A 26717-nucleotide genomic window follows, 5' to 3' on the forward strand; every position below is an offset into this window, starting at 1 on the left:
CTACCCAGTATACCCTGATTTACTCCTGATTCCTCCAATAAATAAAAGACTAGGAAAGATGTATTTTAAGCAGGTGAGTACTTCTTGCATATAGCCTTTGTGTGAACTTAAACAATTTGTTTTATTGATTGAAGGATTATGTAATTCACATATAAATGAAGTTAGCATTATTGATTGATTGCTGTTATAACAGATTTTTTTGAGCTGTTATTTCATTAGTGGTGAAGAATTTAGTTTGTATACTATCTTATATCATTATGTGGCATTTTATGCACTATTTAACGTGTTTGATACGAATTTTTACAGTAAATATTCTGTGATAGGCATAAGCATACTTGAATAAAATAGTTCTTTCCTCAAGGTCCAGTGGGAGAGAAACCTATACAGAAATAATGACCTTATAATTAATAAGCCTTGCAAGTAAGTATGTGTTATCAGAATAAAGGGAAGGGATTATAATTTTATCAAGGATAAAGAAGCATTAGGATCTTTAAAAAATTATTAAAATTTCAGACTAGTTCTAGGATAATGGAGGATGTCTTAATGGGGCTAATTGAGGAAACAGAAGCCTTAGAGAACAGGGGCCTCCAAGTCTTGATATGATTAAAGAACAGGTCCTTAGGAGTGAGGAACAGACAAGTATAGGAGATTGTAATTAAAAACCTAGATGTCTTATATGTAGATTGAACAATGTATCATTGTGGTAAACTATTCATATTTTGCAATATTGTCTAGGGTTTGGTGAAAACCTTTTACTATGAGCATGTAAGGTCAACCGATTCATAGAGATATTAAACCCATGATATTATCCTAAGTGCTTTTTTAAATGTTTTTTTAGTTGTCAGTGGACCTTTATTTTGTTTATTTTTAATGTAGTGATAAGAATCAAACCCAGTGCCTCACACATGCTAGGCAAGTGCTCTACCACTGAGCCACAACCCTAACCCTAGCCTAAGTGCTTTTTAAATGATAGGTAAAAAGTATTTTAGGGATTATTGAATCAGAAACACAGTAAATTTTCTTTAAAATGCATCTGGAAAGGGCTAAATAAAATATATTTAGATTTTTCCTAATCTAATAGGTTTGAAAATTCAGAAAACCATATTTAAAATACAGATATGAGCAAGTTGTTTCAATTGTTTTTGCTTTTCTGTTTTTCTCTTAACTTTACCAATATTTTTTAGGTCTGTTTTGATCTCACTAATGTAATAAGTAAATTTTAATATTTTGTTTTCCTCCAAAGACAAAGGAAAGGATAAATAATTCTCAACCATTAACCATAATTGCTTGCATTGGAATTATCAGTTCATAAATTTCTAACTATACTGTAGCCTTCTTTATTGTGGAGATTGGTTCTTCCTCTTCATGTCTATGTGGACTAAAAATGAAGTTAACATGCAGCTAGTAGCCACTCAGTTTATGCGTTCAAATACAAACAAAGTATATTAAAATGTCACCTTGCTATATTAGAAATAATTGTGTTATTTTGAAAGCTACCTTTGGATCATATTGGTAAATTTAAATCACCAGGGATTCTTATGTTCATTCATTAGGGACAGTGGTGACAAAATATATACTATTGTCACAATCTCTGAAGTAATAATAATAACTGAACATCTCAAAAGGAATACTTGAGCTATATCATAAGTTTTCTAAGTTACTGACGGTTTCTTTATTAACAAGATTGTAAATTGGGACTTGTAGGACAAAGCCTAATTGTTCTCTGCCAATATATTTTTTAAAATTGTGCGACTCTCATTCCTTTAATCCTAAATCTTTTAGTGTCCATGTTCAATTAAACTGTAACATATTTTCAAATACTAGATGTGATATTATTGTCTTGTTTTTGTATTTTAATTGCATTATCTATTTAAGAAAAAACTTCAAGATCAAGTTTTGACAGTATTAAAAAATGCAGTTTTAAAACAAGTAAACAAAATTCCATAAATACTTGTTACTCCTTTTCTTATATAAAATAAGATAAATTTTTTATTTTATTTTTCTTACTATTTTATTTATTTTTAAACATCTATTCATTTAGTTAGTTGATTGTAGGTGGATACAATATGTTCATTTTATTTTTATGTGGTGCTGAGGATCAAACCCAGTGCCTCACGCATGCTAGGCAAACATTTTTCCTCTGAATCACAACCCCAGCCCCTTGTTTTTGTTTTTCAATCTGGGTGATTGAACCCAGATGTACTCTACCAATGAGCTATACACCCAGCTCTTTTTATTTTAAGTAAAAGTTTCACTAAGTTTCTGAGGCGAGACTCGAAATTAAGGTCTGGGATTATAGGTATGCGCCATCACACCCAACTTATATTTTAAAATAAAATTTAAAATTAAATCCTGAGAGTAACAAAGGGTAGAAAAACAAATTTATCTTATCTCTGATTTAAACTGATGAGTACTGAGTCCATTAACTGTAATTCACAAGTAGACTCATATAATAGCTAAGAAAAGATATGCCATGAGCTTCAGCTTTTTTAATATATGAATTTAAAACATTTTTTGTATATATGTTCATAAGCTCATTTTAAACGTGATGGTGCTTTTTGACATGCATGTTCTAATGTCTGTTTTACAATCAGTAAAAGCACAATATAGAAAATAGAATGCTCCACTTCTTTATTCAGCAGTTTTAAAACTGGTTTAATGGGGATATAAAAAAAGGTTTGATTTTAATTTTATGAGAAAGAGCTCTATTTTGAAGTAGTATGCAGCTGAGGACCTCTAGTGTCACAACTGAATATGTCATCAATTTTTAAGACTGAAGATAGATATATATATATATATAGAGAGAGAGAGAGAGAGAGAGTGTGTGTGTGTGTGTGTGTGTGTGTGTTGTGAGAGGGACACACACATAGAGACAAGATAAGAGGACTTTGCAGAAAGTAAAGGCAATCAAGACTGTAGAGCCAGCACAAGGATCGACAAATGGATTAATGGAGTATAATCAAGAGAGGTGAGAAATGAATTCATACATCTATGGTCAACTGATTTTTTACAGGATGCCAAGAACATTCAGTGGGGATCTTTCTCAAGTTTTCTCAACAAATAGTGCTGGACAACAGGAGAGCCAAGTGCAAAAGAATGGAATTGACCCATTTTTTAATTGAGTTGTCTTTTAATTATTGAATATAAAAGTTGCTTAAAAATTACAGATAGCAATCCCTGTGAGACATATGGTAAAGGTCTTCTTCCATTTGGTAACTATTTCATTTTTTTGATGGTATCCATTGAAACAAAAAAGTTTTTAATTAATGAAATTCAATTTATTTTTCTTTTGTTACTCTTATCAAAGAATTCTTTGCCATATTTAAAGTCATCAAGATTTTCTCTGTTTTCCTCTGTAATTTTTATAGTTTTAGCTCTTACCTTTAGGTCTCTGACCTACTTTGATTTAATTTTTTAATATGGAATCAGTTGGTTTATTTTTGAAGATATTTGTGAAGACTCTGTTATCCCAAATTGTACTTGTTTTCACACATTTTCTCTTTGCCCAAGACTGACTAATATCACCTTCACATGAAAGAAACCATTTGATAAAGAGAAATAGTTTATGTCAATATAAATAATATATAAATAATAACATTTATTCTTTTTTTACATACACCATGGGAAATATGAAGTTTATTACTTATCTTCAAAATATGACTGACAATCAAGGATTGGATTATCAGACATTTAAGGGGAGAAAATGAGTTTGAGAGAAGCAGCCTTAGGATGGGAGCAGGAAGGACTCATTGGAATTACCACATAGGAAATGAAGATAACACTATATGTATCCACAACTAAAAGAATTCTAATCCTCCTTAGAGAGACTCAAAAGAATAATATATCCATAACCAAAGAACACTGTCTACTGAAAAGAAACACCTGAAGAATAGTAAAGTCGGTGGTGGGGGTGAGGGGGTACGAGAGGCAGAAAGAGATTTCTGTAGATATCTTTCTCTTTCTCTCATACCACATACACAAATAAATAAACCCTTTAATTAAATAAGAGAGCTAAAGACCATCCTCCTTGATAGTAAAAGTCAGTTTAGAAAATAGTTCCAATTTTCATCTGTTAATGGACAGAGCTTCAACTTAAAGAGAAAATAAAGACAGCACATCAGGTTTTTTTCTTGTTACTATTTCTGTGTTAATGGAACATGTGAATCTTCAGATTAAAGGGTTGTACCTGATGTTGCCCACCACAAAGGTGTCTATACCCTAGAACATTGGATTGAAGTTTTATAACTCTAAGGATAAATTTTAAAAGTATCCTCAGCTTCCAGGGAGGAATCACAGGACATCTATTATAAAATTGAAATCAGATTGATATTAGACTTCTTACTGCTAATAAAGGATACCATAAGACAATGGAAATTCTTTTCAAGTCTAAGAATAGAATGAGACATTTTCAAACATGCCATGCTCTAAAATGCCCTAATCATGCCCTTTTAAAAATTTTCTGAAAAATTAAGAATGATTGAAAAATTAGTGTTCAAGTTGCCTAAGTTTGTTTTTCTTAGCCTCTGCTTGGTTCTATAGTAAATATATATTAATCATTGTATGGCAATGTGCCAGTCACTTCCCATCTCTCTGAGTAAAAGCCAAAGGTCTTATAATAGCCCAAAAGATCTTACACAGTTGTCTCCTTAAAACTTACATTTTTTTTGTCCAGTTAAGTGATAAACTAAGTCACATGACCATCATCAAAATTAAAAATAGAATAATTTCATCACTTTGCAAAATTTTCTCCTACTCCTATCTATTCCCCCACTTGAGCCCATGTGATCACTGATTACTTATTTCATTTTTGTACTATAACAAATGTTTTTTCTTCAGTATAGATTTCTCACATACTGAGTATAGTCTTAATTCTTATCTATATAACAGTCTTTTTCTTTTAATTGGTGACTTTAGGTAACTTATACTTAATATAATTATTGATATATCTGGATTAAAATCTGTTCTGTTCTTTACTTTTCCTTTTACTTCATCTGCTTATGGGTTGTTTTTTATTCCATTTTATTTCTACTACTGCCTTATTATTTATAGCTCTTTTAAAAATTTTAATGGTTAACTGCAGATATTTAATTTGTAAAAATAAAAAAAAATGTATAGAAAAGAAATCTCTACAAAATGTTAACATTAGTAGTTTGGGAAGTTGGATTTGAATGAGTCTTCCTTGCTTTTCTATATATTATTCCTAATTCCCTACATGAATGATTTAGCTCATTGGTAGAGCACTGGCCTAGTAAATGCAACTCCCACAGATGGCTTAAGAAGGATAAGATAAGAATTAAAAGAGACATTTGGCCTTATTAACCAGTGTGGAAAATATGCTAATGTGTGTATACCATAAAATATATTGTACCTATATTTTAGAGGCTACAGCGTTTTGTTTTGAGCAGAAGACATGGTTATCCTTGACTCTGATCTGCCACACATCTAAAGCTTTCTTGATAATTTGATAAAGCCAAATTTGTCAATGATCATTCTACCCTACTATAAATAATATACACCATCCAAATTAAGGTCCTTTCCTGCTATTAGAGTAGCCAATAGGAAAGTGTTGTCAGATCACTTTGTTATAATCAGAGTTGATTATAATCAATTATGTTCAAGTGGTTATTTTAGTAAATATGTAAATTCTGTTTGGGCAAGATGCAAAAAAAATTTGTTTTAAATGTTTTCACTATGTCTTATTCTTTAAACAGATTGTAGATATGCTTTATAATTGATCTTTGAATTTTTGTTTTCTTTTTAGCCATTCAAAGGTTTTGTGCGTAGCATTTGAAGTACTTCAGGGCTTGCAGTATATGAACAAACATGGCATAGTACACCGGGCACTGTCTCCTCATAATATCCTCTTGGATCGAAAGGTGATTCTCAAATACTATAATAGATATTTGTATGTTGCTTGGAATTGAAAGCTTTTGAAATTAAAATTAATCAGAATGATGTTAGAATATGTTCTAAGAATAAATAATGAAAAGACTATGAAAATGATATATTTATGATTGTGAAAAAGCTCTTTAAATTATTTAAATGTTTAAATTATATAACAAATGTTTTTTTTTCTTCAGTATCTATGTGTCTTTCATGCAGGATATTCCTTTTTTTCCCCACAAACTAATGTTCTGACTTCATGTGTTATTTTTTCTTTCATCCTTTTTGCTAAAGGATTTGTTTTATGGCTTCTCAACATTCCTCTCAGAATTTGCATTTGCTTTTGTTTTAGGAAAACTTTTCTGACCAGTTACTTAGAATATCATTATCATAAGTATAACTGCATTGAATTTCCCCTTCTTTACTTTTTTTCTTTTATTTATTTATTTATTTTTTACCAAATATTCATTACCTAGCTCACTTTTCCGTTGGTTTGCTTGCTTCTCAAGTTGGAAATCTTATAGGGAATTGAAAGATAGTAACCCCTCCTAAGAGAATTATTGATAATAAAATGATATATTTTCAAGAATAATCATAATTTCATTTTTCTCATTACATATAAACAGCTTTGGGGAAATTTTGGTTGAATTATTTTCTATATAATTGTTCTTTGAGTGTTTTCTCAAATTTGGTATAGTCTTAAAAATCACAAAATAGAAATGATATTTATTAATTTCAGACTTATGGCAGAAAGGTAACATTGCTACAACCAATCTAACTTGTTTTAAAATATAAAGTAATGTCTGTATACCATAAAATATATTGTACCTATTTTTAGAGGTCACAACATTTTTTAGCCTCTAAATCTTAAAAAGAAGATAAATGAATTGAAAGTTGACTTATTTTTTTGAAGTACAAACATTTAAAATGAAAAAAACTTAAAGAAACAATTTATATTTAGGTTTTATTAAGGAACTCACATTTGTGATAATTGTTAATCTCAAAAAATATATGAATTATTGGAACCTAACAGACTTACTGAACTCTTGTGATTTTTGAACTGAACTTTCCAAGCTAAATCCCTTATCACAGTTAAATTTTAACATTATGACTGTATTTGTATTTCCCTGAAAATAGAACTCTTCTGAAAAATTACTACAAAACATTCTAACCAAGTATTCAAAACAAATGCAAACATTTTTGCCTGTTATCCTTTGTTTAAAAAAACCTAGATTAGCACAAATAAATACAAAAATGTTAAACTAATTTGACATTGTAAAATATATGTATTCCTTATACAGTTATATAGTATATATATATATATATATATATATATATATATATATATATATATATCTGTGTATATATATATATGTATATATATACACACTTATGTGTCTGCAGATATGTATACATACAAATATAATAAGTGTAAAGCAAACTAAATTTTAACAGTCTTGGATAAAATTTTGGTATCTTATAACATCTTATATGGTAATATTTTGATAAAATAGCAGTCTGATTATATAATGATTGTAGTAGTCATAAGGCACATAGTTTTCCTTTCCAGTTATATTAAAATATTTCAGTATCTTTTCCTTTATTATTGTAGGGACATATTAAATTGGCTAAATTTGGACTTTATCATATGACAGCTCATGGTGATGATGTTGATTTCCCAATAGGGTAAGGATATTTTACCTCTGAGTTCTGTCTTGGGCATGATAATCTTTGGTAACATGCACGTTTTGTTAGTTATTTTTGATAATTGTTTTTTAACATAAAAGTAATTTTTCTTTATTAATTCATATTAATTTCCCAGGTACTTTGTTAAAAAAATAGACAGTTTCCCAGTGTTTCAAAAATCCCTAAAGTTGATCTTTCATTGAATTGGAAGAAAGAATGATAGATTATTATTTACCTTATAATGCTTTCTAGTTAGTTATATTTCATTAAGAAGTAAGTTTAAGACAAGAAGTCTGATCACATTCTAAAAGATAGTGTGTGTTCATAAGAGTCTGAAAGTCATCACTCTTGCACTGATTTCAATTTAATGATTTACATTTAATTCCCTGCTTTCTAGAATCGAATTGTATATTAAGATTCAAATTGAATTATTGTGGATATCAAAATTGGGAATGGAACCACAATTTGACCCAGCTATCCCTCTCCTGGGTCTATACCCAAAGGACTTAAAAACAGAATATTACAAGGACACAGCCACATCAATGTTTATAGCTGCACAATTCACAATAGCTAAACTGTGGAACCAACCTAGATGCCCTTCAATAGATGAACGGATTAAAAAAAAATGTGGCATCTATACACAATGGAAAATAAATAAAATAAAAAATAAATAAAAGAGAATGAAATCATGGCATTTGCAGGTAAATGGATGGAGTTAGAGAAGATAATAGTAAATGAAGTTTGCCAATCCCCAAAAAACCAAATGCCAAATGTTTTCTCTCATATAAGGAGGCTGATTCATAGTTGGGTAGGGAGGGGGAGCATGAGAGGAATAGACAAACTCTAGATAGGGCAAAGGGGTGGGAAAGGAAGGGAGGGACATGGGGTTAGAAATGATGGTGGAATGTAATGGACATTATTATCCAAAGTACATGTATGAAGACACAAATTGATGTGAATATACTTTGTATACAATCAGGGATATGAAAAACTGTGCTCTATAAGTGTAATAAAAATTGTAATGCATTTCGCTGTCATATATAAGCAAATAAACAAAAAAGAATTATTGTGGATATCAGAAGTAATGGGATCAATTCTATATCTGGAAATCTATGTTTAAGAGGTTTATTTTATCACTTCTGATATGGAATTTTAGATGTACATTGCCCTCAAAGAAAGAAAGTAACGGAAGTTTATTTCATTCCATACTTAAGTCGATACTTTTGATTGACTAGCACGTACAGTGACTTTTTATTCATAAATACTTTAGTTTGTATTTCCTAAAATAAGGAGTTTTCATATTCAACCTCAAAATTATGATCAAAATGAGGAAACTAAAATTGATATATTTTTATCTAAACTAGATTCTGAAATCATATTTTTTCAATTGTACTATAGTTGTTTTTAATAGTATTCATTTGTGTCTTGCTCTTTGAGTTTCCTAAAGTCAGTTCTGTTACATTAATATTGAGAATTCTGATATGCATTTATGGAGTATAATTCTGAAGCAAAACGTTTTTTGAAAATATAATGTGATGTTTAACAAAATCCTCATTTATAAATGGCACTTTTATCCTTATATATTTCTTTCTTACCTAAAATTTTCATTAGTTAAGGCACAGACAATAAATAACCTTAGACTTTATTGAGTGAGGAAACATTTCTCGAACATTTTATCTCTTGCCTTGGTATATACAAGAAGGTTAAAATAGGTTCTGTCCTTAAGAAGCTCATCGTTCAGTAGGCAGATTTTTCATTTTGATGACTTACTTATTAAGGTACATAGATCCATAATCTTATAGTTTCATAAGTCAAAATCTTATGGCCAACAAACAATTATTTGCATAAGTATAAATATTACAATTTGTTAGGTAGTTAAGAATTTCTACTTTTTAAAAAAACCCTTTAAATAGGATAAGTTCTTGATCCAGTTCTAGCTTCTTTGTCATGTGGTATAATTATCTTTTGACATGAATTTCAAAGAGCTGTATGGTAAATGTGATTTCCACTGCTTCTACTTATTGTCACAATTTGTATAAAATAAAACTCCAAAAACATACAAAAATTAAGATTTTTAAACCTTTATATATTGGTGCTTTAGGTTTTAGTGATGAATAGAAGAAAGGAGATGATTTTTCTAAAAGCATTCCAAGCATTTTGAAGAACTACATTTGAATTTAAAAGGCTTAGATAGAATTGGTCTTGTATTAACATTTATCCTAGCTTGCTTTGAAGTGTTGCACCCAAAGGGTCTTACCAGAAAGTATCCAAGAGCAAAATGTACAACATTAGCCAAGAAAAATAAAGTGATCAAACAGCGAAGGCAGGAAAGAAAATATTTACACCAGAAGAAGCTTGCAATTAATTCAAAAGACAAATATTAAGGAACAATAAGGTAAAATGTTACCATCTGTTTCAAAATATTGTAAAGAGTTAAAAGTTGGGCATTCATTTCAGTTGGCAGTAGCTTAATACCTTGTTAAAACAGCAAACATGATGAAAACCACATGTATTTACCCCACCATTCATATACACACAAAGTTCTATGAATTGTCTTCTGAGTGTTAAAATGCTTTAAGAAGAGGTGGATATTGAAGGAAGTTGATTTATATTTAAGAACAATCCTAGGGCTTAATTGTTTTCATTAATTCAGTCTTTGATTAAAAGGGAAACTAGAATTTTTGGAGCAAGGGTTATCTCTGTGCTTCTATCAGAAGTTTTTGATACAGCAACTTATCTATAGTTTTGCTTGATTTTTCATTACCTCTCCTGTCATTTTTGTTGTTGTTGTTGTTGTTGTTTAGATGTACTGGAAACAGGGATGAAAGTGAATAGTTTGCCTGTTAGATATGGTAAAAATCATCATAAAAAGTGTGACATTATATTTGTGTCACTAATACTTTCAACAGTTTATGTGATAGATATTATGTCTATTTTACAGATGAAGAAACCCAAATTGCATATTACTGAAATTGGGACATAGATATTATAACAACATATCCAGTGCTTTTCTACAAGGTTTCACCTCGTTCTAGGGATTTCATACATTCATAGGAAGATTGGTGTGGCCCTGGTGCACACCTGAAATCCCAGTAACTCAGGAGGCTGAGGCATTAGGATCACACATTCAAAGCTAGCCTTAGCAACTTGACCAGGCCATTAAGCAAGTCAGTGAGACCCTTTCTCAATATACAAAATGTAAAAGGGATGGGGATGTGGCTTGGTGGTTAAACATCCCTGGGTTCAATTCATGATAACAAAACAACCCCCCCCCAAAATATGATCATTTTAGGGTATAAAACCATTGTGAAAATTTGCATATAGAAGAATATTTGAGAAAATTAAAAGATAGTGATACCATCAATTGTATTAAAATGAAGAGGAATTTAAAAACTTATACCCATTGACTTTAAGTTATATTCTCTGTCTTAAATGATTTAAATAAGTAGTACTGGCAGTGAGTGTGAGGAGGTGGCTATAGAAAAGAGAGATATGGATGGAATATTTAGTGCCTAATGTAAATATGTAGGTTAAATATACTTAAATACATTTTGATTACAGTTGGCAGCATTGCATGACCTAATCTAATTGAATTGAAAAATCCATATTATGTTGTGTGCATGTGACTAAATCTGAATAAATGAAGGGCATACACATACATAATTAGAGCAGAATTCTACTTATTTTTAAAATTTCTTTTCTGAAGCTATTAAAATTTTTAGGCAGTGGTTTTTAGCACTTGCCAATTGTCTAATTCTTATTGTCTGCTTTTTAAATCATTTTTTCTAAGGCAGTCCTAACTGGCATTGTGATTTTTTTTAAATAAATGTGCTCATGCAAACACAAACAAATGGTTTATAAAAATGAATAAGACATACTAGTATCTTCAAGGAATTTTGTTTTGTTTTAATTTAGATAGGAGGTTAAATATTTATAGAATATTATATAGTGTATAAAACATAAAAATATTTAACATGTTTATCATGTATAGCTTATTACATGAGATTCAGAATATGCACACAAGGACCTACTAGAATTTAATCAAGTTCCTTTGTGCAAAAAAAGAGAAAGCTTTTTTTTTCTTTTTTTCTTTTTTCTTTTTTTTTTTTTTTTTGGTATTAAGGATTGAACTCAGGGGCACTCAACCACTGAGCCACATCTCCAGCCCTATTTTGTATTTTATTTAGAGGCAGGGTCTCACCAAGTTGTTTAGCACCTTGCTTTTGCTGAGACTGGCTTTGAACCCTCGATCCTCCTGTTTCAACCTCTTGAGCTGCTGGGATTTTAGGCATGCGCCACCATGCCTGGCAGAAATCTTTTTTCAAAGACATTATAGAAGACCTAAATAAATATGAACATATCATGGTTTTAGATTGTTAGGGACACTACTGAAAAGATGCTAGTTCTTCCCAACCTGTTTCCATATGTGATCTCTTTTCAGTAAAAACTGCAACTATGTGTAAAAGAAAACATGGAAAGATAATTCTAAAATGTATACAGTAGAAACACCTAAAGAGAAATTGAAAGTTGTGTGTGTTTGTGTATTTTGAGAGGGCTTACCTTAGTAGTTGCCAGTAATAATATACATAAGGTTATAGAGTTAAAACAAATCAAATAGCATTAGGCACAATGATCAGTGGAACAGAACAGAAAGCCAAGAATCAAACCTACCATATGTGGCAGTTTTATTAATAGTAGACCTGTCACTGCAGAGCAGTTGAGGAAAAAAGAGACATTTCAATAAATAGTATAGAAGTCAATTGATTCTCCATTTAGGAAAGATGGAAGTTGTATCTTTATCTTACCTCATATAAAAAATGTATTCTAGGTAGAAAAAACTTAAGTATGAAATTAACTTTCAAACTTTTAAAAATAACATGAGACCATTTTGACAAAATCACTATGTATAAGAAAAAAAGGATAAATTTGATTGAATGATTAGTAATTTATCACTCATAAATAGATACCATAAAGAAAATTTAAAAGAAAAGCTATTTAGTGATAGGAAGTGTTTCAAGTCATAATTACTAAAAAACAGATTAGTGCTGAGAGGCTTTTGGGGATATCAGGGGTTGAACTCAGGGACACTCTACCACTGAGCCACATCCCCAGCCCTATTTTGTATTTTATTTAGAGACAGGGTCTCTCTGAGTTGCTTTTGCTGAGGTTTGCTTTAAACTCATGATCCTCCTGCCTCAGCCTCCAGTGGTGCTGGGATTACAGGCATGCACCACCATGCCCAGCTAGTACCTAGAATTTTAAAGAACCATTTCAAAACAATAAGAAAAAAATCAGCTATGTAGAAAAAGGTTATCCCAGAAGACTTTCTCTGTAGAAACTATGTCCTGCTTAACAGGTTTGTCCTTACCTGGGAACTTGGACTCCAGAAGCATTCCCATGGTTCTCTAATTGTAAGCATCGTTTTCCGTACCTGTTTGCATAATGAAGTTTATGTTGAATAGTTGCTTTCCTTCTAGGAGTCCTATATTTTTGTACATGACAACCAATAAGTGCCTGTGTGACCAGTCCCCAGTAAATACCTCAGGCCATAAGTTTTTGATGAACTTCCCTGGCCATTGTTAGTACATTTTTGTTGCTGTTGCCAAGAAGAGTGTACTCTGCTTAATACCTGATAGGAAGTAGAAAGCAGAAGAAAACCTGTACATAGATTCCCCAAGAATCTCTTCTATTTCTCTTGTGATCCAGCTTTATACCCTTACTATATCATGTAATAAATCTTAGCTCTGAGTATACCTACATACTGAGTTCCATGAGTCCTTCTAGTAAATCTGTAAACATAAGAGAGATGAGGGTTTTCTTGAATACTCTAGTACAACAATCTACTAGGGAAATGAGTAGAAAACTTGGACAGGCACCTCACAATAATAAATTCAAGTGGCTAATAAACATATGAACATATGATGCCTCAATTTTACTAATTTTCAAGGATTTAAAAGTTGAATGTGCATTGACATATAGATCTCACCTAGCAGACTGTCAAACATTAAAATACCTGTCAAATAAATATTAAGTGTTGATGAAGAAGTAACCAACAGGGACCATCATATCTGTTGGTGGTATATAGATTGGTATAACTTTTTGCAAAAAATATTTGACATAATTTTAAAAAGTTGAAAGAACATGTATTCTATGGCCTAGAAATTCAATTCTAGTTTCTTACCTTTGGGGAAATTTCAGGTATATGCTGTACACAGTTTTAAGTGAAGCATTGTTCATAATGCAAAATTCAGGAAATATCTTAAATGTCATTGATGTTTAAATGGACAAATAATGATTTATTAATAAAATAGAAGTAAAAATTAATGGTGTATGACTACATGCAGCAATACAGATTACTCTTTCAAATAAATAATGGTAATTGACAAAGCAAAAGAATATCCTCAATCTAATCCCAGTACTATAACATTTAGAAATGTGCTCAACTGAACAATATATTTTAAGGATATAATCATGTGGTAAAGCTATAAAGAAATTCCACATATCTCTTTCTTTTCAGGGATAAGGATGGAAATATAATCCAGGAGAACCAGAATGTGAATTTAGTGATAATTTGTTCTTCACTTAAATTGCTCCTTGGTACTTGGATGTTTATTATAGCTTTATTCTTTATACCTTATTCATATTTAATAGTCTTTTGTATTTGCTCAATATTTACTAAAATACTTTTAAAAAATTTATCATGAAGGTAGTATGAAGGAATGAACCCTATATATTGTTTGTGAGAACATAAATTGATAAAACCTCCCCAAAAGGCAATATGATGTGGTATAAGTTATGAATTTGTAATGATACTTCTAGGAATTTAACTGCCATCTATCCATATATCTGATAAGTAGAGTATTTACATTTATAATGTATTCATTTGAAAATTGTTGTAGCAAAAGAAATTTATTAGTCAAACAAGTTGTTTATCAATACAATGACATTATCAGCAATTTTCAAAAAGAATGAAGGAACTCTATAGTTATTTTTTTTCAGTTTTCTTTATTTGCTTTGTTTTTTTATTTTTAATTTTTAAAATTTGTTATATGTGACAACAGAATGTGTTACAATTCATATTACACATATAGAGCACAATTTTTCATATCTCTGGTTGTACACAAAGTAGAGAATGATCTCAAATATATTTTAAGTGAAAAAAAGTAGTATGGTGTTCTTCCATATGGGGGGACAGGTACAGAGAAAGTCTTTCTTTTCAATTTATATATTTTTATAGCTTTGACATTCCTACTGCTCAAAATAATATATACTGAATTCAAAGTTAAAATGATAAAATAATAATTCACTATTAAGAGAAGAAACCCAGAGGACTGCAAGAAAGGCAGTGTATTAAAAACAGGAAAGCTACCAATGCTGGAGAGAGATATGGTGGTTTAAAACCATTAGAAACTCATATAGGTACAATTGATTCTTAGACATTGTATATTGAATTTAGAATTCTTCTTAGCTACAGTTGTTGATTTTAATGCATGGGGCTTTTATCTAGTTCTTGTGACACTGATAGAAAAATGTACTCCTGCTTTTTTCCTCATTATAGTTCATATTAATTATTCATGATTTTAATATATCATTATAGGTATCCATCATACTTGGCACCTGAAGTAATTGCACAAGGAATTTTCAAAACCACTGATCATGTGCCGAGTGAAAAACCATTGCCTTCTGGCCCCAAATCAGATGTATGGTCTCTTGGAATCATTTTATTTGAGCTTTGTGTGGTATGTATAAACAAATGTTAAACTAAATCATGTGTTTATTATTGTTTTGCTGTAGAAATGGATTAAATTTAGAGAAAAGTGTAAAATAATTACACCTTTACCAAGTGAAAACAGCTTCAGGAATATTGCACTAAAATTAATTATGCTTTTTATGTGTTCATGGTTTCTCTGCTCTCTGGTGTTTTTTCCTCCTGTTCTCTTTTATTTCCTATAAATTCAATTTGTTTGTTGGATTTTTAGGAAGCCTTCTCCAGACACCTTCTGTATTTATTAAAGGCTTAAGCTGTTGTTATAAACAAAAGAATTAAAAATACAATAACTTAAAGAATGTAGATGTTTTTCTTACTTATGTTCAGAGCAGATAGGCTGTGTTCCACCATATCATGTAGAAGCCTGGGCAGGCAAGAATGATGGTTTCATCACCATTTTCAATATCTGGGTTTCAGAGTTGCTTTTTTTTTCCCCCCTTAATCATTTTTTTGTAGCTAAAAGGGATAAGGAAGAGTGAGTGAGTTTAGTATTGCTGCCTTTAAGAATATGATCTAATAGTTTTAAATAAAAATCCTGTTTACTTTTCACTAGTGGCTACATGTAAGTAGAAGAGAGGTTAGGAAATGTCATCTTCAGCAGAATATCTAAATTTAAAAAATATATATGAGAGTGAATTTTGAGGAACAACTAATAATGTGGTAATCTGTCCTCAAATTATCTGCCAGTGTTAGATACTCTGCCTTCTCTCCTCTCCTTCTTCTACCATAGCATCTGGGGGCAGAAATCTGGATTGTTCATTTGTTTCTACCAAGGGATTTTCCAAATATTTTGAAAAGAAAATAACTCATTGAACAATTTGCATTTCTAAGAATTTGGTTGATATTATTATTTCATTTTGTGTGTTTAAGAGAAAATTTCTTTAAAAATTCTTTGTAACATACCTGTAATCCCAGTGACTTGGGAAGCAGACGGGGTGTGAGGGGGTATCACAAGTTCAAGGCTTGCCTTAACTACTTAGTGATACCCTCTCTCAAATTAAAAAATTATAAAAAGGACTGGGATGCAGCTCAATGGTAAAGCCTCTGGGCTTAATCAGCAGTACAAAAACAAAAACAGCAAAACAAAACATTCAAAATAATTCAATAGCACATGTATTATATAAAAGTTAAGAGATAAGTTTTTGGAGTTCAAACTGTATTTGTAGTCTGATGTTGCAAAGTAGAACTGTGTGACTTTGGGTAATATGTTAGTCAACTGTTACTGTAACAAATACCTGAGATAATCAGTTTGCAAAGAGAAAAGAGTTATTTTGGCTCATATTTTGAGTCACAATTGAATGGCCCTGTTGCTGGGCCTGTGGCAAGACAGCATGTCATTGTGAAAATGCGTGGTGAAGCAAATCTCCCCTCATGACCAGGAAGCAAAAATGAGAGGAAAAGAAAGAGCAGGGACTGAGGTGTCACTATCCCTTTCAAGGTTATGCCTCCAACAACCTGAGAACTTCCAGTACGCTTCACCTTTTAAAGTTTTTGTCACCACTTAAAAGTGCCAAACCTTTAACATATGGGCCTTTGGGGTCATTGAAGATCCAAAGTATATTAGGTTATCACCTCACTTCTCAAGGCTTGGATTCCACTTTCATAAATAATATTAGCATCTATTAGTATGGCATAGAAAACCATTCATTAGTGTTTTATTTTTAAAATAATGACGTTAATATATTCATAACATGATGGCTTACATGTTAGCATTGCATTTTCTAAAGGAATATGCCAGATTTTATGTTTTTGTCTAACCATCCAACTTTTCATTGATATGCAGATGATAGTAAATATTATTTTTGTTTAAAATCACAGCTGAAATGAAAAATTTTTGGAATGTGGATGTGAAGTGCACATAATAAGTATAAATATAAAGTATACAGCTTTTCCTTTTTGCTAGCATCCCAGATATATAAAGTCTTCACTAGTGATCTGGGTACATTTTCTATGAGTCATTCATTTCAACAAATATCAGTGAGTATTTACTGTGCGTTTGACACTTATGATAACAAGGGATATATAACAAGGGATAAATAAGACACATCATTGGAGAGCTCATAATTAAATTAAAACCTATAAACTTTGAAGGTAAATACTGAGAGCTGTGTGATTTAAAATTAAGCTTAATTCTACTGCAGGCCTTTATGGAACTTTAAGTGGTACTCAAAGTTTAGGTATTCAGCTTAAGGATGGCAGACTAAATATATGCTTAAATCTTCTGCCTCATCAAACTCTTTCATTTGGTGTTTTTTGTTTTGTTTTGTTTTGTTTTGTTTTAACTGGGGATTGAATCTAGGGGTGTTTAGCTACTGAGCCACATCCCCAGCTCTTTTTAAAAATATATTTTATTTAGAGACGGGGTTTTACTGAGTTGCTAAATGCCTCAATATGTTGCCTTAGCTGGCTTTGAACTCACGCTCCTCCTGTCTCAGCCTCCCTAGCCTCTGGGATTACAGGCATGTGTCACTGTGCCAGGCTTCTTTCATTTTGTTTTTAAAGGCTCTCTTTATCTATAGTTCTGATCTCAAATGTTCAAGAACATTTTTTTCTCTTTATTAAAAAAGCAGAGTCTACAGAAAGACTGTTATCTTCTTGTCTTCTACTTGTGAATTTATTTAAAAGATAATACAAGTTTAATTTCTAATGAAAGTGAAATATAATACTAACATTAATGAAATATTTTATACTTTATATAACCCTCATCACTACCTATAGGGTATGTACAATTAATATTCCAATTTTACCAATGTAAAAAGGCAAGCTTAATGTGGTGAAGTAATGTACTCAAGTTATGTAACCATTTGGTAATGGAAGAGTCGATTGTTATTCAACACATAATTTTTGGAGGTATATTAGTCAAGATGCCATTCCCAGAAAAATCCAGAGGCAAACTAATAAGGAAACAATTAAAATATAATATGTGCATCTTTTAAAAATGTGCCAGGTGCTATGGGAACATCAAGGTGGCTGTCTGAAGTTACTATGGAAGGAAGGATTGTTAGGGGATGTTTCTCAGTAGAGACAATAAACTAGCTGAATCATGATACATAAGTAAGAATTATATAGGTAGGTGAAAGGCTAATGCAGATCTTTCCCCAGGGGTATCTTGATCTTTTAATAAAATAATACTTCTTGTCATGGAATACCTCTAGATAGCCAAGTACATATGGGACTCAAATGGAACAATCCTTAAGATCAAACTAGAATGTACTGATCCCTAGACACATGAAATGTCTATTAAATATTAAGCAACACTTTTTAAAATGTCATTTTGCCAGTAATTGTCCTTTAGTGGAGATGACTACAAATCCATAAAACCTCTGGAGATAAATGGCAGTACCTGATAAAATCAGTTTCAGATGTGGAAATTACCTCCCTGGAAGAAAAGATATAAATAACAAGAATTTCTTTGCTCATTTTATTTAGGGAAGAAAATTATTTCAAAGCTTGGATATTTCTGAAAGACTAAAATTTTTGCTTACTTTGGGTAAGTGTCATGCAATTGATTACCTTTCCACTATAAATATAATCTTTAGTAACTTATGCATCATGAACAATGTACAAATCATGCACATTGAAGATGTGTTCTTTTGAAATAGTGAAATGTCTCATTTCTCCAAGTTTTTAATGATCAGAGCTAAGCATTAACAGGAGAGCTTAAGAAATGCCTTCTGAATGTTATAACAGAGCTCATTAAGGAATTTCATGATATAGCCAAATAAGCTAACTTACAAAAGCAAACTATGTGAATATAAAATTATACCTCTCTGTAGCAATTTAACTTCAGACAATGTTTTTTAACTTTTGGATTGTCTTTTGGTTTGACTAATGTATCAAACAATTCAGGAAGAAAGTTTAGTTTTCCTTATAACATGCTCATATTTTTTATGTATTTGAAATTCATATTAACAAAAATTTTTTATAATCTACTTAAGAATTGAATAAATTAAATATGAATGTTAATAAAGGAGAGAAGAATATTGATAAAACATTTTATGTAAAAGCAACAGATTGTATTCAACTTAAGAGTTTACAAATAAGAATAGTTGTAGAAAAGTGATAATAAAGTAATGAAGTATAAATAAAATTACATGAAATTTTATCAGATTCACCACATTTAATTACAAAAATTGATAGTATAGCTATGAAGAAATATTAGAGATTACTAAATGTGGTTTACAGATTAAGCTTATACTTTAAATCCCCAGAGAAATGTGTATATATTCTCTAAATTATATATAATAAAAAAGAAATTAGTATAAAATCATGAAAAATAGTCTTATTAAAAGACTGCTATTAAATAACAGTCTTATTTTTACCTTTCTTAAATAACAGCTTTATCTCTACTTAATTGCTTTCTTTCTGTACCTATGATTAATTAATATTTAGTATTTGAGGTATTTTTTATCAAAACATATAAGTAAAATTAACAAAGTCATATTTTTTTTAGAATTCCCAAGTGCCAAAACTGTTACTATGTGACTTAAAATATTTGATGTCTGATTAGTCTTATTTATTTAAGTACTGGGGATTGAACCCAGAAGCAGTGAACTACATCCCCAGTCCTTTTTTTTTTTGAGACAGGCAGTCCTTGAACTTGTGATCTTCTTGCTTCAGCCGCCTCAGTTTCTGGATTACAGGCATGTGCCACCATGCCTGGCTAGTCTAATAGATTTTTAAAAGCAGAATTTCTTCATATAGTGTTTTCTGTTTTATAGACTGTGTAGATGACACTGTAATAGTTCTGGCTGAAGAACATGGTTGTCTGGACATCATAAAGGTTTGTCATTAATCAGTGTTTTATTCTGTTTGTACTTATTTAGCAGAATATGAGAGATTGGATAATTTATAAAGAACAAAAATTTATTTTATCACTATTTTGGAGGCTAGAAAGCACAAGATCAGGGTGCTATCAGACTTAGTTCTCTAGTGAGGTCTGCATCTATAGAAGGGAAGAGTGGTGGATCCTCACACGGGCAAGCTAGGCGAATGCTAGGTGAAGCCTCTTATATACAGACCTTTATCCCAACCCCAAGAAGAGGAGCCCTTGTGACTTAATTATCTCTTAAAGGTCCAACCCTCTTAATGCTATTAACTTTTCCATTAAGGTTCAATACCTGAATTTTGGAGGGAATACAGTTAAATCATAGCAATCTGTTAATGAAAAGTTGTTTTGCATAGTTGAGATCCGGTAGCAAATTATTCTAAAACTGTTTTATTTCTCTTTATTTCAGAGAGTGATATATTAAAATAAATTTATATAAAGTACAGATAAAGACTTAATTAAAACCTTCTGGAGAAGCTAACATTTGAGTAAAATATATTTCTGAAATGGATCATTACAAATTATTATTTTCTGTCTTTCTTTACCAGGAACTTCCTGAAAATGTGACAAATCTTTTAAAGAAGTGCCTCACTTTCCATCCTTCTACGAGGTTGATATTGTTAAGACTTTAAAAGTATAATGATCCCAAACATATAAGCATCTGATTTTTTCTCTTATTATAATACTAATAAATTACATATAGATATTTAAATATATAGGGCATGTACATGATTAACATTAGTATCATGAATGCAAGTGATATAAGGCTTTAATTTTTTATTAATAAAAGAAAAAATTATTAAAGTTAAATCATGACATATACCAAAAGAAGTTACTAGTTCATTTCATAGCCTTCAAGTAAAAAATCTCTTTGAATTATTGATATTGCTAGACCCAATCATAATATGAGGGAAATGAGAACATACTTTATTGGTAGTATGTATTATATTAATGAGCTTGGATAAATGTTGAGCTAAGCTAATAATTGCTAATATAAAATGATTTCTTGGAAATTTTGTTAATTCATTTTCATTTGAAGATGTCAAAGACTTAGTTTTTCCTAAACTCGTCCTACAATATTTCAAAATAATGTGTATAATTTATTTTTAAAAAACAATCTTATCAAGACAGAAATGGTGTTAAAAGCATAGTTTGGGGATAAAATGCTACATGAACCTAAAAAGGTAGATAGCATATTTAAAAGGTATTATTTTACATATTTATTTAATTAAGATATTCAGTAACGCAGGTTCATGCTAGTCAGGCTAAAAGTTTAAAAATTAGATCATGAGATATAGAAAGTACATCAAAACCTTAAAAATGAAGGATTTATGGTTATTTGATTGTTATTTAAAAATATACATCTAGATTCTGCAAAGACCTCTGTTATTTTCTGTGCTAATGAGACATTTAAGACTTGAGTATCTCTTTGAATGTGTGCCATAGTCCTAGGAAATTTTTTTATGACTTTCACTCATGCTCTGTATTTTAAATTGTGTTTCTCAAGGCCAACCCCAAATGAATTAATGAAGGATAAAGTGTTCAGTGAAGTGTCACCGTTGTACACCCCGTTTATCAAACCTGCCAGTCTGTTTTCATCTTCTCTGAGATGTGCTGATTTAACTCTGCCTGAGGATATCAGTCAGTTGTGTAAAGGTAATAATAAATAAAATATAGACAGTCATATAAGACTTATTTCTAAAGGAAGTCCCCTTATTCTCCTTTCAGATTTCATTTTATCAGTAATATATTTTTACATTAGTAGGATTTTCATGGATAATTATTTGAGAATTAAGTAATGGTTCTAAATGTGTTAAAAATACAACTGACCCCAAATTTTAATCCTTTAAATTATGTATGTTCCATGTAACTTATTATAAATTATGTCTAAAAATCATGTTATTGATAGGAAGTTGTTCATACCATTATATTTTGCATTTGAAGAGAATATCAGCTTTTAGGTTTTCATTCTTTTAATCCTTTTATCATTGATCAATTGAATGATTAAGTGATTTAATAGCATTAGAGACTGAACCCTGAGGTGCTCTACCTCTGAGCTATATCCTCAGTCCTTTTTATCTATTTTTATTTTGAGACAGGGTATAGATAAGTTACCCAAGCTTGTCAGGTACTTGAAATCCTCCTGCCTCAGCCTCTTGAATAGCTAGGATTATAGGTTTTCATTCTTGTGTAATGACTACAACTCACAGAATATGTGTTTTAGTGACAACAGTAAATTACTTTTATACTGAGAAATTATCATGACACAAGTCATGGCAGAATATATTTATTAAACATTCATTCAATATTTATTGAGTTCCCACTATTTACCACACACTGAACATATCAAATGTAAAGGCAGGCAGGCATTTAGTTACATATCACTATTATAAACAAAGGTCAATATGAACATAGAACAACGGAAATAGTAGAAGGAGAAACTAATTCTGTCTGGGACATCAAGAAAGACTCCTTAGAAACATCTAGTGCCTTGAAACATGAGATGAGACAGCTTTTGTTAGTTTATGTATCAAATTCTTTTATTTGCTTTTACTACTTTCTTGATAATATAGAGGGTAAAATTTCCAATTCTATTCCTCTAATATAAAGGATAAATATTCCAGATTTTCATTTTTTCTAGTTTCTCTTGATCTAAGAAGTAGACTTATGAACTAAAGTTGCCTAATGGGATTCATAGAGAAGTCTCCTTGGTATGACAGTTTCTCCTAGGAAAAATTTCTTGACAAGAAATATACTACAACAGCAGTTCACCTTCCGTTTTGAGTGCAGAAAATATGTTTAGGTTTTGACAAACTTTAGCTGGGTGCAGTGGCGCACGCCTGTGGCCCAGGAGGCTGAGGCAGGAGGATTGTGAGTTCAGAAGCCAGCCTCACCAAACTCAAGGCACTAAGCAACTCAATGAAACTCTGTCTCTAAATAATATCCAAAATAGGGCAGAGGAGGTGGCTCCGTGGTTGAGTGCCCCTGAGATCAATCTCCGGTACCCAAAAATAAAAAGACAAAGTTTAGGTCCTGAGATTTATTTAGCATAAACCACTTTTAGAAAGATATTATTTTCACTAAGAGCATTCATATTATTATAAAAACTGAATTTGAATTTGCCAATCTGGCATACCCCTCTGTGGAAGAAGGGATACCCAACTCCATCCCATTCTAGCCATCATTTTCTATCTGAAGGCAGGAAGCACTCATGGTAATCAAAGTCCAGAGGCATAGACTCCATCATAGAACCATACAACACTTTGCCTCTTCCTGGCCATGCTATCACACACAATACTAGAGCTTGCTGGAGTTGGGTATTTCCCAAATCCCAAGTCAATTAGGCTCTAGCTAAGCTTCTTCTGAGCACAGGCCTTATTTATAAGAGTGCTCTGACATGTTTCAAAATGGTTTCATGTTCTCCTCCCCCTGCCAGTAGCATAAGAGCATTTTTTTTTTAGAGAATTTTAATATTTTATTCAGTTATTGGCGGACACAACATCTTTGTTTGTATGTGGTGCTGAGAATCGAACCCGGGCCGCATGCATGCCAGGCGAGCGCGCTACCGCTTGAGCCACATCCCCAGCCCCGCATAAGAGCATTTGTATCCAAATACTGTGAGAAACTAATGAAACTCCTATAGGTAGAACTCACAGATATATGAGGTCCTTCTATGAATGGGTTCCCCTGAAGATTTTAACTTTCAGACACTTACAACACTGAGTTCCCAGCAATTCATTAGTTATAGTTCAGATCTTCCTGCCCTAGCACTGGTTCCTAGGGTGTTTACCACTCATGAGTCCCTGCTTCAGTGAATTGTGACTCTTTATATTCTCCTATTTATTTCTGTAGTATTGGGGGTTGTCATTTGTCCTGTGTCCTTACCTCTTTTGTATATCTGAAAGAAATCATTGATTTTCTTTATTATGTTTAGCTTTTTAATTGTTAGGTGGAATGGCAACTTCCCAGCTCCTAGCATGCATGTAAAACTAGTAACCAGACATCTGTTCTTCAGTTTTTTGGTTTTTTTTTTTACTGTTTCTAAATAGAAGCTATGTTGACATTTAACAAAACAAATTGTACTTGCTGATTTGTTTTTATTCACCATTAATAGATATAAACACTGATTACCTGGCAGAGAGATCTATTGAAGAAGTTTATTACCTTTGGTGTTTGGCTGGAGGTGACTTGGAGAAAGAGCTTGTTAATAAGGAAATCATTCGATCCAAACCACCTATCTGCACACTTCCCAAGTAAGGAAAGAAAACTTCTCTTGGAAATGGAAAAAACAAACAAACAAAATCTGGTAATAACCCCCAAAATAGTTTGGCTAATTTTTTTTTCCTTTTGTAAACATTCCAACTAAATGATTATGCAGAAAATTGGAAGTCAACCCCTTGTTTGATTCATCAGAGTGTGTGTGTGTGTGTGTGTGTGTGTGTGTGTGTGTGTGTTTTATTTTGAGACGCATCTCACTGAGTTGCATAGCTCCTCCTATTTGCAGAGGCTGGCTTTGAACTCAAGATCCTCCTTCTCAGCCTCTGCGGAGGCACTGGGATTAAAGGCATGCATCTCACTGTGCCCAGCTGATCAGAGTTTCTAATTGCAGTTTTTTTCAATATTTTTACTGTGTTTAAATATTATTATTATTTTTTTTTTTTTTGGAGGAGGATACCAGGGATTGAACTCAGGAGTACTCAACCACAAAGCTACATCCCCGGCCCTATTATGTATTTTATTTAGAGACAGATCTCACTGAGTTGCTTGGCAACTTGCTTTTGCTGAGGCTGGCTTTGAACTTATGATCTTCCTGCCCCAAGAAACTCGGGTTACAGGCGTGCATCACCATGCCCAGCTTAAAGATTATTTTTGTTAAATAATTTGCTTTACGATCCATTTGAATAGCATCAGAATAATATTTCCAAAACAGAATTTCCTCTAAACTCTACCTGAGAAAATTCAAATTCTTTGATTGTTGTTGTTTTTTGTTAAATTTTTTCTTTTTAAGACCATTTATTAAGAACTTTATTTTTAAGTTAGTGTATTACACAATGTTCTTGTGTAATAATTGATATTAATGAAAAGTGTATGTCAGAACAGTAATAGTCAAAGTAGTTAACAAACTGGACTAGTATATACTATTATAGAAAATTGTGTCCTTTTTCCAAATACACTTATAAGATTAAGCTCTGTGGCTTCACTTACTGTGCTTACAGTTTAGAAAAATCTGAAACACACTGAATTATTAATTAGATCGGAAGTTAAATAAGTATCCCTAAGGGCCAAAATTGTCATTATTGTACATTACTATTCCTATTTATTCAGAAAAATATGAACATGAATTTCTTTTCTTTTGATACTGGGGATTGGATCATGGATGCTCTACCCCCAGCCTTTTTTTTAATTTTTATTTTGAGACAGGGTCTCCCTAAGTTGTTGAGGTTGGTCTTGAATTTATAATCCTCCAACCTGAGCCTCTCTAGTCACAGGGATTATAGGCATGAACCCAGAGTGCACATGAGTTTTTTGAGCTTCTATCCATGGTTTAAAATTTTAATTTCAGATTATAGAACAGGTTTGCTTATTGCAGATAAGTTTTGAAACCATCTGCTCTTCCCTTTTTTTCTTGACGTTTTTATTTTGATAAATTATTTGGATAGACCACTAGGTTTCCACTTTTTTTCCCTTTAAAACTGATTTTTAGATGTATTTACTTCAATTATACCACTCATCCATTGAATTAAGTAAAAAACAGGAATGAAGATGATGGAAATACTAGGAAGAAATGATTTGAAAGATATATAGATTCTTATTTATTTATGTTTTATGTCAGGGATCTAATCCAAGAATGCTTAACCACTGAGCCACATCCCCTGCTCTTTTTTTTTTTTTTTGAGACAGGGCCTTGCTAGTTGCTGAGACTGCCCTCAAACTGGCGATCCTCTTATCTCAGCCTCCTAAGTTCATGGAATTATAATCATGAGCCACCATGTCTGGCATATAGAATTCATTGAAATTTTAATATTAATTTTTTTTTTTAGTTTTCGGCAGACACAACATCTTTGTATGTGGTGCTGAGGATCGAATCTGGGCCGCACGCATGCCAGGCGAGCGCACTACCGCTTGAGCCACATCCCCTCATTGAAATTTTAAACAATCAATTGTTAGTCAATATTCTTTCCCCTGAGAATTGAGAATGTGTTTTTTCTTTTTCCCTTTATCATTTTTCACCTATATAAACTTCAGGAACATCTTTGTATAGTGTCAGGATAGTTAAGTTTAGCATTGAAACTACATGAACAGTTGTAAATGATAATCTTGCATTCCTAAAATGCATTTATTTTGTGTGTGTGGGCGGGGTAGTAATAGGGATTGAATCCAGAGACAATTTACCAATGTGCTACTTCCTCAGCTCTTTTTATTTTATTTTGTTTGCTAAATTGCCAAGACTGCCTTCAACCTTGTGATCATCCTGCCTCAGCCTCCTAAGTAGCTGGAATTACTGGCAATTGCCACTGCATCCAACTGTGCAATGCTTTATATATAAATACT

The 26717-nt window shown here is 31.6% G+C and overlaps 1 protein-coding gene across 2 annotated transcripts in view; it reads left to right on the plus strand.

The window, feature by feature from the left end:
• Tbck (TBC1 domain containing kinase) overlaps window positions 1–26717 on the plus strand; it is a 237430-nt gene that overhangs the window by 40107 nt on the left and 170606 nt on the right. For both annotated transcript variants that reach the window (XM_076864170.2, XM_076864169.2), the window contains exons 4-11: window positions 5762–5876; window positions 7496–7569; window positions 15167–15308; window positions 18767–18827; window positions 20059–20120; window positions 20714–20775; window positions 21673–21821; window positions 24280–24418. In XM_076864170.2, the coding sequence (XP_076720285.2) occupies window positions 5762–5876; window positions 7496–7569; window positions 15167–15308; window positions 18767–18827; window positions 20059–20120; window positions 20714–20775; window positions 21673–21821; window positions 24280–24418 (804 nt within the window). The remainder of the gene's footprint in view (window positions 1–5761; window positions 5877–7495; window positions 7570–15166; window positions 15309–18766; window positions 18828–20058; window positions 20121–20713; window positions 20776–21672; window positions 21822–24279; window positions 24419–26717) is intronic.

The sequence above is a fragment of the Callospermophilus lateralis genome, chromosome 8 (assembly GCF_048772815.1).
Source record: "Callospermophilus lateralis isolate mCalLat2 chromosome 8, mCalLat2.hap1, whole genome shotgun sequence".
Classification (NCBI taxonomy): domain Eukaryota; kingdom Metazoa; phylum Chordata; class Mammalia; order Rodentia; family Sciuridae; genus Callospermophilus; species Callospermophilus lateralis.